Source organism: Phasianus colchicus, chromosome 2, assembly GCF_987193195.1.
Source record: "Phasianus colchicus chromosome 2, bPhaCol1.hap1.1, whole genome shotgun sequence".
In the NCBI taxonomy this organism is placed as follows: Eukaryota; Metazoa; Chordata; class Aves; order Galliformes; family Phasianidae; genus Phasianus; species Phasianus colchicus.
In genome coordinates, this window is record NC_143437.1 from 66,968,718 (window position 1) to 66,985,359 (window position 16,642).

A 16,642-nucleotide genomic window follows, 5' to 3' on the forward strand; every position below is an offset into this window, starting at 1 on the left:
GTTACTTCAAAATATAATTCCTTGATTTGCTACCTTCTTTTTTTTTTTTTTTTTTTTTTTTTTTAGCAAGAATTACATTAAAAAAAAAAAAACAACAAAAAAAAAAAACCAAGCAATTGCACTAGCATTACTTACTATAAACAGCAACAAACTATTTTAGTCCAGCTCTGCAACATACACTTGGCTAAGTGTATGTCACAGTGGTGCAAGCACTGATCTTGCAAACTCTTACTTCTCTCAGCAGTAGTATTTCTCCACTGACCACAAAGCCCCTGCCTCATCCCTGTGTAACACAGCTTAGCTACGTGTGGCATTGGCTGCAGAGAGGAATCCATTTGTTGCGACTTCAAAGAAGACAAACCAGAGCTCTCTGATTCCTAAAACCCACAAATATTCCACCTTTGTTTTCCTGATTTGTCATTAACATTTCTTATGTCTAAATTAAGAGGGACACAGCATCAGATGCGTGCTGACCGTGCTACAGCTGAACAGCTTTTATAGTTTAGCCTAATTTCCCTCCACACCTCCCAGTTTTTCTTGGTAGTGCCTGCTGCATACCAAAACATAGCAAGCCATTGCAAGCCAAATTAATATTATTAGTGTGCACTGACAATTAAGTGGTTGGTGCAAACTCCAATAAAACCAAGCATTTTACCACATCTACAGGGCACTGACCTGTTTGCCCATTTTCCCTGTCCTCAAAGATCCTTCAGCCTGGTACCCAACTCTGTGATGAAGCCTGTTTAGCACCAGTGAAGTTCCCCACATTCAGACTGACAACGTTCTGTGCTGAGATGAGGGAATCAAAGTTAAAATCCAGCCCATCTGCATCCATGAGTTCACTGCGGATGATGGACTCCATGTCACACTCCAAGCTCCCATTGAAAATATCCAGGTCTAAGTCACTTGGGAATTTCTCGTGTCCCATGACCGGAAGGTTCATGCTAGAGGAATACAAAGAGGAGCCTGAGAGAGGGTCAGAAAGTGTTTGCATAGACTGATTGACAGGTGACTGCTGATGTTTGGATCCCAAGCTGTTGGAGTCATTCAAGCCTATGTTACTGATGGAATTGGACAAGGCACGGCTGCCGCTAAGAGGAGAGTTGTGAGACTGGTGCTGGTGATGGGGCAGGCTCTGATTGACCAGACCGCCCTGACTGGACTGCGCAGCAAACGACATCATGGGGTCATTGCGGAGCATTATATTCCTGCGGGAGTTCTGGGCGGACACAGCTGTGCTGGCCTGGGACATGAGCGGGTCAGACTGTGTCATCATGACATCGCTGTGACTAAGTGCATCTGAGGCGAGCAGATCCTGCAGCGTCTGGTTGTTGTAATGAGAAATGGAAGAGAAGGTAGCCTGCTTGTTCTCCTGAATAGTCTGCATGGGCGACTGACGGAGGGAATTCAGGGACGACGGCCCAAACACGGCGTTGTTGAAACTACTCGAGGGGGAGCCCAGCCCTGAACCTTTGGAACCATACGGAAAACTGGAGCTTCTCTGCATTATCCCTCCCGTGGGCGACTGCTGGGAGGAAGGGAGTGTTATATTGTCCAAGAGGTCATCCATGAGGTTATCTGTCAGTCCATCATTCAAATTCATTGTCCCAGCCATATCAGTCAACCTAGGCAACTCCACAGTGCATGGTTTGTTTACGGAGGGGGACAAGCTTGAAGGACTACTGTACAGCATGGGAGAAAGTGGAGCATCATCATCTTGAACATCATCCAGCTCGGTGCTCGCCAAAATCGGTGACAAGCGGCCACTTATTGTACTGGCGTTTGAATTTGTCCGGGAGCGAAAATCAGTCCAGGCATCCAGCTCGTCACTGCTGCGGGAAGTCGGGCTCCCCGGCCACTTGGAGAGCTGCGAAGGGCTGTCCTCACTCGCCTCCTGAGCAGTCTGCAGGGCTGCCTTTTTCTTCGCCGCCCGCCCTCTGCTCTTTGTGTACTTGTTGCTGTTGTCCATGGACACAGCACGTCTCCGGGGCGCCTTGCCAACTTTTCCACCATCCGGATTGATCATCCACCAGGAGCTCTTCCCAGTGCCTTCATTCTGCACCCTGATGAATCGGCTGTGGAGCGACAAGTTGTGCCGGATTGAATTCTGCACGAAAGGAAGAAAACAACATGTCAAGACCAGCATTCCTTTTGCTACCCCAAATCTCAATCACAACACCAACATCACAGAAAAATGACATGAATCAAAATGCTGGGCCCTCCTGGACATCACCATGTCTTCTTGGGTGATGGAAATAGGAAGGCTGGAGCGTGACAGCACCTTGCCAGTGTGCTGCTAGTCAGCAAGTGCTATGCATGCACTAGCTGGGCATTCCTGCTACTTACCCTTATACCCCAGAAGCTGCATCCTAAGGAACAGAGCTTGTAAGAAACTAGAAGAGACAGCTGGGAACATCAGAACAAGGGAACAGAATGTCTAGCTCCTCTTTGCCAAGAACCCCCCTCTCCTGGGATATGGATGAAACCAGAGGCTGCTGCTCATGCCCTTAAATCACTCAACAGTACCTGACTTGAGGGAGCTGCACTTCTCCCCTTTCAACTCAGGACAAACCTCTACATTACAAGCAATCTTGCCATCAGCTCCACGAAACAAAACGTGCAAAGTCATTGCCGAAGTCTAACTGGAGTGGTAGTCACACTCACTGCAGCCTTGGCAAATGTCTTTTTAATTCTTCATCAGCATGTGTGTTTGTGTATTTATTCTAATTCTTGAGCAAACTGCATGTGCCGCTGCTCCTCTCCCACGGGCACACTGTGCATAAGCTGCGCTTTCTCTCTTGATGAGACACACCAGAATTATGCCTGTACCACGGCAGCCAGCCAGCTGTCCCCACACTACGGTATCCTCACAGTCTTCAAAACGTGACGTGACACAGCACACAGTGATACGCTTGTCCCTGTAAGCTGCTGTATGAGGCTGCACACAGTTGTACGCCCCACGCTGCATGCGGGGAGGTGCATTCACAGCCTTGCTCAAGTCAGCAACATCCCCAGTCTGAAAGCCACACCAGCGATCATCACCCCAAACCAAGTGGCAGAGAAAACCAGCCCACAGTAGCCCTAATGAAACTACACCAGATTCATACAGAATAACTGAAATGAAAATCCCACTCTGCTCAACCTACTGCTGCTGGGCTTAAAATACAGCTCCAAAAAGGACACGCAAATAGTACTGGCTATTGAAATGTTTCCAGAGGACTGGACTTTTTTTCTCATGTGTAAGGCAAATATCTTTGGAGCGATGCCATATCCTTTTGACATAAGTTTAACGCAATTCCTGCACGTTAAAGATGATCAAGTTTAAAAAGTTGAATGAGGTGGTTTTTTGTTTTTGTTTTTGTTTTTTCTTTTTTAATTTTGGCAAATATCAGCTACAGAGGATAAAATTACATTTGTTCTACCAGCATGCTTTAAAAGCATAAAGTCAACAGGATCATAACACTGCCAATCCATCTGGCATAAGCATCCTTCATTTACAAAGCACTGAAGAAATTCCAGGTTTAAGTGGACAAAGAATGTGTCAATCAACAAATCATTCGCAAGCATCTCAATGCTTGTAGCGCTGGGATAAATGGATGTTTGACATAAGTGAACTGGAGACACACTGGATGTATAAAGAAAAACAGCCCAGCTTTTTTTTTTTTTAAACAATTCTCAGTATAAGATGCCTTTTTCCCGCTAAGTGTTGTGGTTTTTGTCAGATTGTGAAATGGAAAACACGCCTGAAATTCTTCTCACACGCAGACAGCAGACGCATTTGTGATTATCACTTAATGAAAAGAGAAATCATATTGACTACAGTTCAAAATAGCAACTGCTTTGTTTTAAACAATTTGCACAGAACGGCAGACAAGGCTTTGCAGACATACTCGAGACAAGTTTGGGTTAGCGTTTCAGCTGTAAACTTGTCTACTTCCAAGAGACTATAATGCCGTTATAGTATGTTGGACTGAGGTGCAGCATCATAGTTCTTCAGTCTAAGGAGAGAAAGAGCCTATTATTGTTTAGCTGTTGACATTTTAAATGATATTTTGAGCCTGATAGAAGTCTGCTTCTAATTTCAAATAATCAGACACCACTGCTAACTTTCTCAGGTTCTTCCCAAGTGCCTGGAGACTGCTGACTGTTTTATTTTGTTGTTTTTACATCTTTCCACATATTCCAGTTTGTGCTGCTTTAATTCAGGCTGCTTTTATATTCATCCATTGTGGCAACTGTATGTGAAAATATGGGGATCTCTCCCAGTGGCAGGATTATGACGACCAGAGCTAAAACACCACACCAAACACTGTAATGCACTCAACCTAAAAATGCTGGATATAAGCATAAACAGCACAGTGATAGCTACAAATGAAAATACATATATATGTATCTCAAAAAACAGAGAAGAAACACCCGAGGTGGGACACGCAGCCTGCCACATAGCTTCAAACATAAAGACAGTCAGCCAAGAGCCAACAGCTAACTTTGCAACCTTTGGTCTTCTCATGAATTTCTGCTGCACTATTGTAACATCTGGTCTAAAACCAGGCAAAATCCTAAATGGTCAGTTGGTAAAACTGTAAAATTGAAGAGCATTTCAGGATGAGGGCTCTTCTATGCACGCATATGTATGCACGTGTGTAATTTTCTTATTACAATATCTTTTTGCTCACTGTTGGTATTACAAAAATAATAGAAGAGTGTAATAATACTTTTGCACTGAAAATTGGTGGTTACGAAAAATCCAAGCAGTTTGTTTTCCTTTACATTATGCAATATGCCATTTATGCTCCAGCTTCTGTTTTTCTTTACTTTTCTCCTGTAGGAAGACTGTTTTCTTAAGCATAATTATGGGCCGATTTATTTCTGTGCACCTCATCTCCACCCTCTGTTCAAACACTGCCTTAAAACCCACTTCTTTCATACAGCCTCCCATGCTGACCTCTTCAGCAACAGTATCTCAGTTTTTGGTTTCTCCATGTGTTGGGTGCCCTGCCAAATCAAATTATGGCTGGATCCTGTTATCCTTCCACACATAAACTTTGCTAGAGAAATCACTGAGACTCAGAACTCACAGGAGTGGAAGCTGTTGTGCTGGGCTACAGGGCTGCAATCTGGAAGGAAATAATTGGACTACCTGTTTCTGAACTATCAGAGAATGTTCATGACTGCTTAAAATATAGGATAATCCTGTGGGACAACTTTTTCTCACAGGGATGTGCATTAGGAACACGACCTTGCAACAGACCACAGAGGAACTGGGGAAGCAAAGAAAGTACAGTTTGTGATTTGGACCCGCTGCTGCTCAAATTAATGGGGATTTGTCTCCAGCTTATTTGGAAGAAATATTAGGCCACAATGACTGAAACAAAACACATTTTTCCATGCCAAAATACAGCAAGAAATTTTCAAAGATCTACAGAGGAACGCCCATGAATCTGTCCTGGAGACCATATGTACATGGGACAGATGCTAGCCAGGCCACAGACACCTTGGAAAGAGCTCAGATACCAATGATGGCTACAACATGAAGACAGTACAAGAGCAGAGCAGAAAAGAAATATGATGAGCTCCTCCCTTTATTAGCGTTACTATTTATATTCGACTTGAAGTAAGCTGCATGCCCTACCAAGACCGTGATTCTTGCAGATAAGATCAAGAGCATACCATACGGTGCCCAGCTGGGTCCCAGCCCGTCTTGAAGGGGTCCTGCAGAAAGGAGTTATTGTTCCTGAAGACAAGGAAGACCCAGAACAGAGGAACACATGAGATGGGGCAGATGTGGCAAGAGTAGAGGATGCTGCATGATGGCAATGTGGCTATGCTCAGCTGCCAACTGCTGAGAGGTTACTGCAAATTCTCATTTAAAAAAAACATACATCTGTGCAGAGTATTACATGCCACTAACAGATGTCAGGTGGTGTGCAAGGCTGAGAGGAAGATGGACAGGCAGGAGTGTCCCTGCTGGGGAGGAAGGAAGCTGAACATGAAGGGGGCAGAGCAGGCAGAAAGGGGAAAGGAGAGGGCTAAGATGTTTGGAGAAGGGGACAGCAGTGAGGGGGAGAGGAGTACATCCAGGCACAGCAGAAGGGGAAGGCATTACAAGGCTGAGCGACGGTATCACTAGGGTGGGCAGTGGAGAAAGGGATGGCAGTGAGCCCTGAGCAAAAGGCATTACGAGAAAGGGTGATGGCATGCCCACCACCTCTCTTGGTATTTTGGTAGAAGTATGAACATATAAGCTCCCTGAGATGACATTCAAACATTTCCAAGGCGCCAAATACCCGGTTTGCTGCAAACTTATAAATGAGTCCCTTGGAAAAGCTTAGGCCATGCGTTATTTCAGTACGCAACTGTGGCCAGGCCAAAACAGCAAATGCTCAAGCCTTCAAAACAGAGAAAATCCCCCCTGTTCCTCCTGCCCATGTCTGCTTCAGCCTCTTCCAAACTGTGTTTACCTTGTGGAGCCCGGCCATTAACTCAGACACCAGCTGCAAGTGCTTCCACTGCAACACAGAGTCTTTTTTGTCTGGGAGCAACATGTGGTATCAATTTATCATTCTCAACAACGCCACAAGGAATCTACTCACTTTAAAAATAAAAAGAGAGTTGTGTAACTTAACTCTTAAAAGCCCCTGCTTTAAGGAAAGAAAAAAAAAAAAAAAAAAAAAAAGGCTGAAGATTAGCAAGATGAGGTGCAGCTGGTGGCTGCTGGGTCCAAGTTACACACTGCTGTTTTCATTTTGGTGTTCTGAAGTGAGTGGTTAATTTGTTATTTCAGATACAGGCTCCTAAACTGTAAGATCGCTTCTACAAATCAAGAGCAGTGGTTTATTTTAACAATTGGGATACTGCGAAATGATGAGAGAAAAACAAACACTATCTGTGGACCCATAACTGCTGCTAACGCTCACTTGGGAGAACTATACCTTATTTTACACTTTATAAACATATTTAACACTCTGACTTCACCACATGAAGTTGTCTGGTGACCATGCAGCCGGGCAAGGCTCAAATCTAATGCCACTGGGGAGAAGCCATGGAACTAACAACTCCAGCTTACTGCAAGCTTCCCAATGGCCCCACTTGCTTCTTTGACTTTGATTTCCAGCCTTCAGCACCATTCTCAAAACTCTGTAGCACAATTCTGTTATGGGGATGAATAACCGTCCAGAGGACCTTCACCAAAAATTAGTCATTTTCTTCAAGAAAAGCAAAATGATCCAAACTACGTTATTTGTATTCTGTGCTCACTGAAATATAAGGTTGTGAATAATCAATACATTTTGCCCATCCATCTAGACCAGCGCTTGTGCCTTCCCATGAAGTAACTCAGCATTTGCTTCAGCTACCGTTTTTACATTTTGCTTGCTTTAAAATCCTCCACTAGGTTCAGTTGCAAGTAAAGAAGAAAACAGATACAGTGACTTCAAAATGATGAATAGTTTAAACTGACTGTTGTATGCATTTGTATAGAAATTTTTGGCAAAAGGCATTTGTGAATCTGGACAAGGAGACTTTCAGCCAGTACTTGTCTATTGGTTCTACATAGTCCTTTGCTACACTGCCCTGTAAGGCTCAGTGCGCTCTTCTCAAGGAGCTTAAACAGCCCCAGCCCAAAGTGGACTCTGAACTTCTCACCATTTCCATATGTTTTTGCAAGCCAGAAAAAAAATATGTAACATAATAAAGTAGTGAAGGTGCTCCGTAAATGCAGAAAAATTCAGAATTAAAACATAAGGAAAGTCTGTCCACAGTATCTATCCAGCCATGTTGTATCAGTGTACAACTTTTAATTGCCCCGTTTTCCATACAAAGCCAAATATGAAACAAACCAAATGTGCATTTTGGTTTGTTGTATTTTCCCTAAGTTATGAAAGTTGTAGAGGAAAATAACATTAAACAAATTACACCCAAAAAGTGGCATCACTTCTGACACCCAAACATTGTTGATGCTCGCTATCTGGTATCACCTATGTGTTTTCAGGGTAATCTGCACACATTGCAGATGTTGGGCAGAAGCAGGGTCACACAGGAGACATCCAGCAGCCCTCTGTGCCTGGCTCACAGAGGTTACTGCATGGAGAGCATTGAGAGAGAAAATGGGGATGACACCAACTCAGCCCTGACACTGCACAGCATCAGATGTTGGCAGGGATCTCTGGGCCCATCCGGCCCAACCCCTACTCCAGCAGGGATGCCCACAGCAGGGTGCCCAGGCCCACATCCAGATGGCTTCTGAAGATCTTCATGAAGGAGTCTCTACAACCTCTGTGGGGGTAGGAAGCTGTGTCACCAAGCATATCCTCCTACTAGAGAAGGGGAAAAAACCTAAACCCACAGGTTTAGGACCCCCAAAAATCAGTTTGATATCCGAAGGGTGGCTTTGTGGTATTCCCTTCCTCATTCTCTCTTTAAAGGAGTATTTCTGATCTTGATGGCAGTGGAACAGCTGTAAGAGACTCTTGCTGTAATGAGTCTTCTGTATCCACTCCCACCTCCTAGAAGAGCTGGAAGCAGTGAAGGACATCAGAGCTTCTTGGTAGAGCACTAAGCCCAGTGAAGACTTATACTCTGAAAGGTGCTATGCTCAGATAGGCAAGCATGGCATACATCTCCCCCTTAAACAAACTAAGGACTCTGCACTGTGCTAAATTATGACACAAGAATTCAATCAGAGGAGGGAAAAGAAACCCTGAGGACGCATGCCTCATACCTGGGGCTGTTCCCTTGCTTGAGAGCAGGCAGCATGCCCCCAAAGGAGGTGGGAGCCTTCCCTTCCAAAGGAAAAGGCATCTTGACACGTGAAGCTGAGGGAACTTAGTCACAGCATCATTAAATGCTTTTACTAAAAGAAAAAAAAAGGAAGTCTAATTAAGACAACTGCTGCCTCACTCTTTGCAAACACTAATATTGCAAATCACTATGCTGACGTAAATAAAGCTCAGCTGAAAATATCTTCTGCCTGGAAATTGTCTCAGAGCATCACACTTCCAGTTAGCAGAAAAATCTCCAGTTATTTTATAGTCAGATGTCTACAGACCACAGGAGGACTCTAATAAATAACATTTGTTTTGCTTTGAGCTGATCACACTGGTTGCAGTTTATTTTTTTCCACTGGGCAGTGGGAGAAGGGAAACAAGAGAGTGAGGAAAATGCTGGAAGCTGCCAAGAAAGAGCAAGGTCCAAGGATGAAAAGTGTAACCAACTACATAAAGAGCAATGGCAATAGCCATGCAGCATGTAGTTGTATATTTTAATTGTATTTTTATAAATTTGAAAGTGCCTGAGCAACCTCCTGCCCAGCTGTTTTTTGCTCTGGGAGTGCTGGGCAGAACATTCCTTTCCTACAGCCCAACCCATGTAAGCTGATATATAAGCATTTGACTCCATATACAAAGCTGATACATAAGCATTTGTCTCTGTACACAACGCGGATGCTTCTCCACATTAGAATGGGATTTAGGGACCCAGCATCACGCAGCAGCATCAGGAGCTGCTAAAGGCACCTTGTCAAGAGCCTTCTTTTTCATCCCTTTCCACCTGCTTTGTACCACGTCTGCACAAAATTCAGAAGCGCAATTAATTTCAATCAAAGGGCTGAACTTAATTAAGAGCAGGAATTTACTTTCAGGCATTATCTTGCAAGGTGCTGAATTTGTGAAAATCCCAAGGTGCATCAGTGCAGGCTCGACTGCGACATGAATACAGTCAGTAAAACTAAAAAAACATTGCCACTTACTGTTTTTTAAGTGACTTTAAACTCAAGGAGTTGCATATAAAAAGGCCAGGAATAAACACATACAGCCAGACCTTTGCAGAGCCAGATCAAAACAGTTACGATCTCTGTTCACAAGCAGAGTCGCCAGCAGATAACCTCTTTCCTCTCTCTTTTTCTTTAATGGCAGACCCCGGAATCTCAAACATTCCCACTGTAGTGACTCTGGAAAGAGCACCACTCTGCATTTGTAGAGTACCTCCGATGGGGAATCACGGTGTTTTTCCTCCGTTCCTCCAGGAGCCCCAGGAGATGTGCAAGCACACACACCCCATCAACCCAAACTGTCCACGCAGAAACTCCCACAAAAATAGCTGCTGCTTTTACTGCACACCCAACCCAGCAGTCCTGAAGCTAATGGCAGAGCTCTCACAAACCTGACTGGTCACTGTGTTAGACCTCAATGGAAACGATGCAATTTCACTGTGAGGCTGGCACCCCGAAGTCTTTGGGTTTGTTTTTCTTGACTAGAAGAAGACATTTTCCCTCTGCTTTGCATTTCTTAGATGCAAAGATCCCACCAAAAGCTTCATATAGTGTTTTGCATGCCAGAGTGTTGAAGCTTTATTTTTGCTCGCTTGCAGCATATGGCCGTTACTATACATTGACTATTTAGAAACGTGCATGGCCGTTCTTTCATGCCTTTATAAATACATGTGAGTGATGCTACTGATTATAAAATACACTAAAAATAGTAGCTTCCCATGGAAGATGACAAAAGCTTGTCAATGCTGATTCACCTATTCTAAGTCTGTATTTATACAAATGTAGTGGTGCTAAAAGCCACCTGGCCAGGGGCCTTGACACCCTGCTCTCGGTGTCCCTGCTTGGGCAGGGGTTGGACCCAGAGGTCCCTGCCAACTTCAATCCTTCCGAGAAGCTTTGAGAAGTTTTTGGTGGTTATGTGCTGACTTTTTTAACACTTGCTAGCCCTGGGAAATGCAACTGGATTCCCAGTAAATCCCACTGCACAGTGGCAGAGGAGCAAGGTCGAGGTTTGTGCTGCAAAGCCTCCGAGGGCTCCTGCCTTACTCAAGTGCATCACCGCCCTGCACGTGGCTCCACAAAGTGCCAGCTCTGATGTGGCCTGACTCTGAAATGATGGATCACTACGTGCATGGGCTGTGTTAATCATAAGTGCTGAGCTGCAGCTATTTTATTGCAAATCTGGTGACAGTTATGGCTAACATGCAACTGACAGACGTATCTGATACACTGACTGACCGAGTTTCATCAGGCCCAAGTAAGCCCTTCCAAAGCTGGCACAGGCACACAGGACCTTCTCGTAAAAACAAGCCTTCAAACTATCTCCAAAGCAGCCCTGGGCATCTCTGTTATGTGACTAATCTGAAACAGGACCTCTCTCCTGTGCTATTTTAAGCATGCAATTCGTTTATTATTGAACCAGAAGATACTATCAGATTAAAAACAAATAAGTGCATTTTAAAATACAATGCACTCCAGCCGGCATGGCAAGGGACTGAGGCTCCTGGTCTAAGCCCCAGGCACTGAGCAGGTTGGGAATGCTCCTGCAGGAAATCACCCAAGGGTCTGACCCTGACCTGTGGGGCACAAGTCCTTGTGAGTCACGGAGATGCCAGACGCACAGAGCTACAGTCCCCAGATCTGGGGGCAGTTCCCTGCCACAATGCAGGGATGGGTGCAAATTAAGACCCAGGAACAGAGTGGGGGGAAAAAAAAGTGTCTGCTCTTCCCAAGCATGGCACTGGGCAGCTATGTTGCCACAAGTAAACACATGACCGGTGTGCTTCTCAGAGCATAATGGAAGCCATCAAACATTAATATTTTTGGAAAGTAGTAAGTAATGAGTATTCCTTTTGAGGCATTCTGACATTGGTTCTCATTTGATCCCAACTATAAGCTGGAGGACACATTGGTCCCTCCTTACTTTTTCACTTTCTGAGCTGGTGTGTGACAGCCCTGCCTGTGGTAGGGAGTTGGGTGGGCTCTAAGGTCCCTTCCAACCCAATCCATTGTATAATTCTATGATTCTGTATTTGAAAAATCCCAGACTTGCCTTCTGCAAATACAAACTAAGCTCATGCCTAACATTAACTGAGTGGACAAAAACATTCATCTTCTCACTAGTTATAGACCTACAGTTCAACATGGGTTCATTTCAGCACTTCCTCTTCAGCCTGTTCTATCACCTCACTTCCATAGGGAAGGCATGGCATTGGGACAGCCTCTAAATAGCCCTGCCCACAAACTCAAGCAGCAGTACAGGGTTCCAGCTTTCACACTGCAGTGCCCTGCCTGCATTCTTCCAGATGATAGCATTTTTATTTTTTCCCTATGGAGAAAATCTTTTGAGAATCTTAAAATTTAATTCACCTCACCTACCTTGGGCATGCTTTGGGCATGGCAGCATCTTGGGAGCTGTTCAGAGCCTGCCTTTGCTAACTCTCAGCTCTCCTTCCACCCTTCAGATGCATCTTAGCCTCACCTCGCTCCACTTATGAACAGCTTGAACCAAACCGCAGCTTGCTCAGGATGACTTGCATGTTACTGGTTTTACTGGATTTCTTTAATTTATTTTCTGTTCACTGCAGGGGCAAAATGTCAGGAGCTGACAAAAGGGAAGATGACACCTACTATGCTGCCAATGAATCAGCCCTTTGCTACAGCAAGCAGGACATTCCTGTTTCACACGTAACTGGCAACAGCACTATCCCATCAACCTCAAAATCGAGGTAAATTCAAAGGCATGATAGACTTCTTTTTTTTTTAATACATTTACCTACTCTGAGAAACTTCCACTGCTGCCATTGCTACAACTCCAGTCGTCAGTGCTTAGAAGTGCGCCTAACAATAGACAGTGTCCACACTTTCCAGCACTTCCCCATGCTTTCTGAGCTCTCCACCCAACCAGAGCCCTAACAGCAGAAGTATGAGCGCAGCCTTTCATGTTCCCAATTTGAACCTGCACTCATGAGTCATGCCTTCTGAAGTCAATGTCAGTGCCTTTGCACTGTATCATTCAGGAGGCATATGGGACCATTCCTCAGAGGCAGCTGTGGAGCCATGAGGGCAATGGGTTTTGAGACCTCTTTGACAAAGTCTGAGGTATCAGGACAAGAATTATCCACCCTGCAGCTTGCAGTCTGGTTGAGCTCCCGTATTGGGAAGGGTTGGCACAAGAAGAAGATAATTGCATCTGAAACTTTGCAGGTAGACAAGGAAGTCTTAATTCAATAAAAACACTACGGAACATAAAGTCTAATGGTTTGGGGCTATTTGCTAGCATAAACTAGCCTTGCATCACCTATCCTTCAGGATGAGCATCTAGGTAACCTCTCAGCACCCTAAGACAGTGTCACTTCACAAACTTCCCTTGCGCTGGAAAATTTTGAGTACTGACTTGTTGAATCAAATTCTACACTTCTTGGGCTTGCAGTAGCTGCATGCACTGTGAGATGACCCCTTAATCCTTGCTCTTACAGCACCGAACAGGAAGGCCAATGTGTACTTCCCCAGAAAATTGGTCCCAGCCTTGGATGGGCATATGTGCCACAGCCAGCCTTTGGGGGAAAATGATGAGTTAAGTTAGTGAGTTTGGTTAGGAGCTGTCTTCCTTGAAAATAAGTTCTTTTTTAACATCTACATGGCCAAGACATGGGTGGATTTTAAAGGACAATGCTAAGAATGACGGTGCTGTTGTTCATTGGTGTTTGCGCTATGACACTATTCACACTATTCACAGCTCAAGAATGCCAGGCCTCCAAAGCATGCCAGGTACCATTTTCATAATAAAGGTACCTAAGAAACCAGTACCAGCTGAGCAGATGAGCATTGGAAAATGCTTATGAGGGATACTTGGAATCACACAATAACCTAAGTTGGAAAGACCACTAAGTCCAACTCTTGGCTCCACACAGACTGCTCAAAATTCAAACCCTACATCTGAGATTGTTGTCCAAATGCTCCTTGAACTCTGGAAGCTTTAGGCTGTGCCCACTGCCTGGGCAGCCTGGGCAGGGCCCGACCACCTCTGGTGAAGAACCTTTTCCTGATATCCAATCTTAACCTCTTTTTGGGAAACGAAGATAATCTTCTACCAGACATCTGAGTAAAGTACATATGCACATATAACTACAGCTCTAGTAATACTAATATGAGCTGATATACAAAGAACAGAGCAAGCTAACAGAAAATTCTGCCTTTTTCCCCCTTTTCATACACAGACTAGAGCTTAGCAGAGACAAGAGTATCGAGAAACATACAAATTGAGCCAGGCTGCTTTTTGGTTAGGACTAGTAGTCACTGGGAGACTACACTTTTATCAGAGCTGGTGGAAACTCATTTTGCTCATAGGATCTAACCCTGCACCCTGTTGCAAAGAGATTCTCACCTACAAAGCCTTTGGCAGGTATGTAAGCATACACTCTGTAAGTTGCTTTACTGGCCTGAACTGGAACGTCCTCAACATGTAGGGTTAGAAGTGTGCACATCTTTGCTAGACTTTGCCTTACTGAAATGGGAAAACAAGAGGAGAGGAGACATAGATAGACACATAAAAGTTTTCAATCTATTCAATAGCAAGTTTCAAAGCTTCCAGTAGTTTTGTATCAGGCTCCATTTTGAGGTGAAAATAGACCACATTAATTATTTTCAGCAGAAATGGGTTCCCAGTGCCATCCAACCACAGTTGTAACCCCAGTGGTCCTTCGAAGTGGAGTGACAGCTGAGTCACTAATGTTAAAACAGGAATGAGAAAAGGAAAATGAGAAAGAAACTAGGCTGCTTCCCCTGAGGAGCTAAATACAGTATTTAATGGCACCTTTTTATAAGGTTAACAAATCAGGTGCTTCAACTATGAATTGCCATCATCACAAGTACAATAGGATGATCCTGCACAACCCGTCTCTGTCAAGGCTATTCCCTCCTGTGACACACAGTGATGGGGTGGCAGCCTCTCAGCCTGCTTGAGGACGCTCAGCAGCAGCCACAGAAAGTTGCAGCAGGACAAACAGCCACGCTGCCAGCAGCAAGGGCAGGAAGCGGGAGGAACAGATGGGGGACTTGTGTTTCCCTGCACCTGCAGAAGCTTGCCTTCACTGCCAGCTGCTGTCCTTGTGGCACTCTGCCCACATGGGCTGCAGTGGTTGGGTTTCTCCTCTGTAATGAACAGTGAGGAGCAGCCCCCCCACATCACAACACCCTCACATAAGAATGTCAGAAGCAATTAAGGCAGGAGGCCACAAAACCTCTGAGCTGCGTGCAACAGGGCACACTCCCCCCAGTGCTGCAGAAGCACAAGGCACCCAATGTTTTTCAGTTCTCAGCAGCCTGCTGCTCACAAGCTGTGTTTTAGCAGGGTGGTTTCACACAGGCACACACCAGAAGACAGCAGGGAACTCCTGGAAGACCACCTTCTTCAGGGCTTCACAGAGGAAAATATCTGTGGGAGGAGATCCTGAAGATAGGGTAATCCTCTTTGCCCAGCCCTGCACCCAGCAGACACTGTCCACCACCCTAGCAGTCATTTGGGCTTCAGACCCGAAGGGGGGAGCAGAACTGCAAGTTCTGAGATTCGAGGGGATTGAAAAGAGGGAAAAAAGGGCAACTGTTTGTTACAGCCCCCCAGGAACAGGAATCGGTCTGTGTGCCAGGAAGCTGGAGTCCATCATTTGAATTTCAAAGGCTCTCAGGAAAGGCTACCTCAAGACACTTTCCCAAGCTGCTTTGAATGAGCTGCAGTTTAGTACCCTGCCTTTTTTCCTTCTCTTCTCCTTTTGGCACTTCGTTGTTTTTCTTTTTCCCTCAGTGAAAGGCAAAACCTATTTACTCCACTATTTATAAGCACTTACACGTCGCTTAGTTCTGGGTGGTCACTAGGTATTGCACAGTGCACAAGTCCCTGGGAGTTCCAGTGCCCCAGAACACCTCGGTGCCACAGGTCGCAGCAGGGCTTTGGCATGCCAGGCAGCAAACAGAGCATGCTTTCTTCTGTTGTGCCCTTCTCCCTTCCCACTCCCCTTCCAGGATTACGGCCAGAACCTGATACAATGCTGTTTGCCACCAACACGCCTTTAAAAAACAAAAGGAAGCATTGTACAGAAACAGGATCGTATCTCAGGCTGCCGGCGATCCAACGCCCCAGTGCACCAAGTCGAAGCTGGCTTGTTCCGATGAACACAACAAAGACAAAACCTGCGAGTAATCCGTCCTATGGGCACACAGCCCAGGGACAGCTGCCAAGGTGCTCCAGCATGACCTGGCGCACTGGGGACACCGAGTTTGTCCCACTGTTGGGCCTCCTGCGGCAGGCATGGAGTGGAGATCAGCTCAGGACCAACAGCAAGCGTCAGCCCCACTCCTGCAGCTCTGTCCCCACAAGGCAGGGCTGGCAGCTACCAATGTTGCTAGGCTGTCTGCAAGTCCTTAAGACAGACCAAGAGGGGTCAGCAGGAAAGGCCCTTGTGGAACTTTCTGCAGGAGCAGAAGTGGTAACAGCTGTAAGGCTGAAATCACACTGTTCCTTCAGAATGGTTCTGGGAGATGGCCTCAGGAACAGGGTGGCTCAGAGCCCTGCGGGACATAATCCACTGGCTCTCACAGCTGTCCCAGCAAGTAAGGCAGAAAAGAAAGGCCTGGGACACACGTCAGCAGGTATCAGATGCCTGACAGGCAGTGGTAAGAAGAGCTTCCCTGCCTCGGGAACGGTGGGGAGTATCGCCTTCTGCTCGGTACATAGCAACAGTTGCTAGCATCAGCAGACGGCGGGATGCAGTGCAAGACATCGTTATGACATCATCTGATTATCACCTCGCTTTCTTCATATTCAATTGAATTCCAATAAGGAATTATTTTTAGAATTGCTACAGACAAAAGCCATGA

At 45.4% G+C, this 16,642-nt stretch overlaps 1 protein-coding gene across 1 annotated transcript in view; it reads right to left on the minus strand.

The window, feature by feature from the left end:
* FOXO3 (forkhead box O3) overlaps positions 1-16,642 on the minus strand; it is an 85,616-nt gene that overhangs the window by 15,267 nt on the left and 53,707 nt on the right. Inside the window, exon 2 of the mRNA XM_031610919.2 lies at positions 676-2,107. Coding sequence (XP_031466779.1) covers positions 710-2,107 — 1,398 coding nt within the window. The 3' untranslated portion in view covers positions 676-709. The remainder of the gene's footprint in view (positions 1-675; positions 2,108-16,642) is intronic.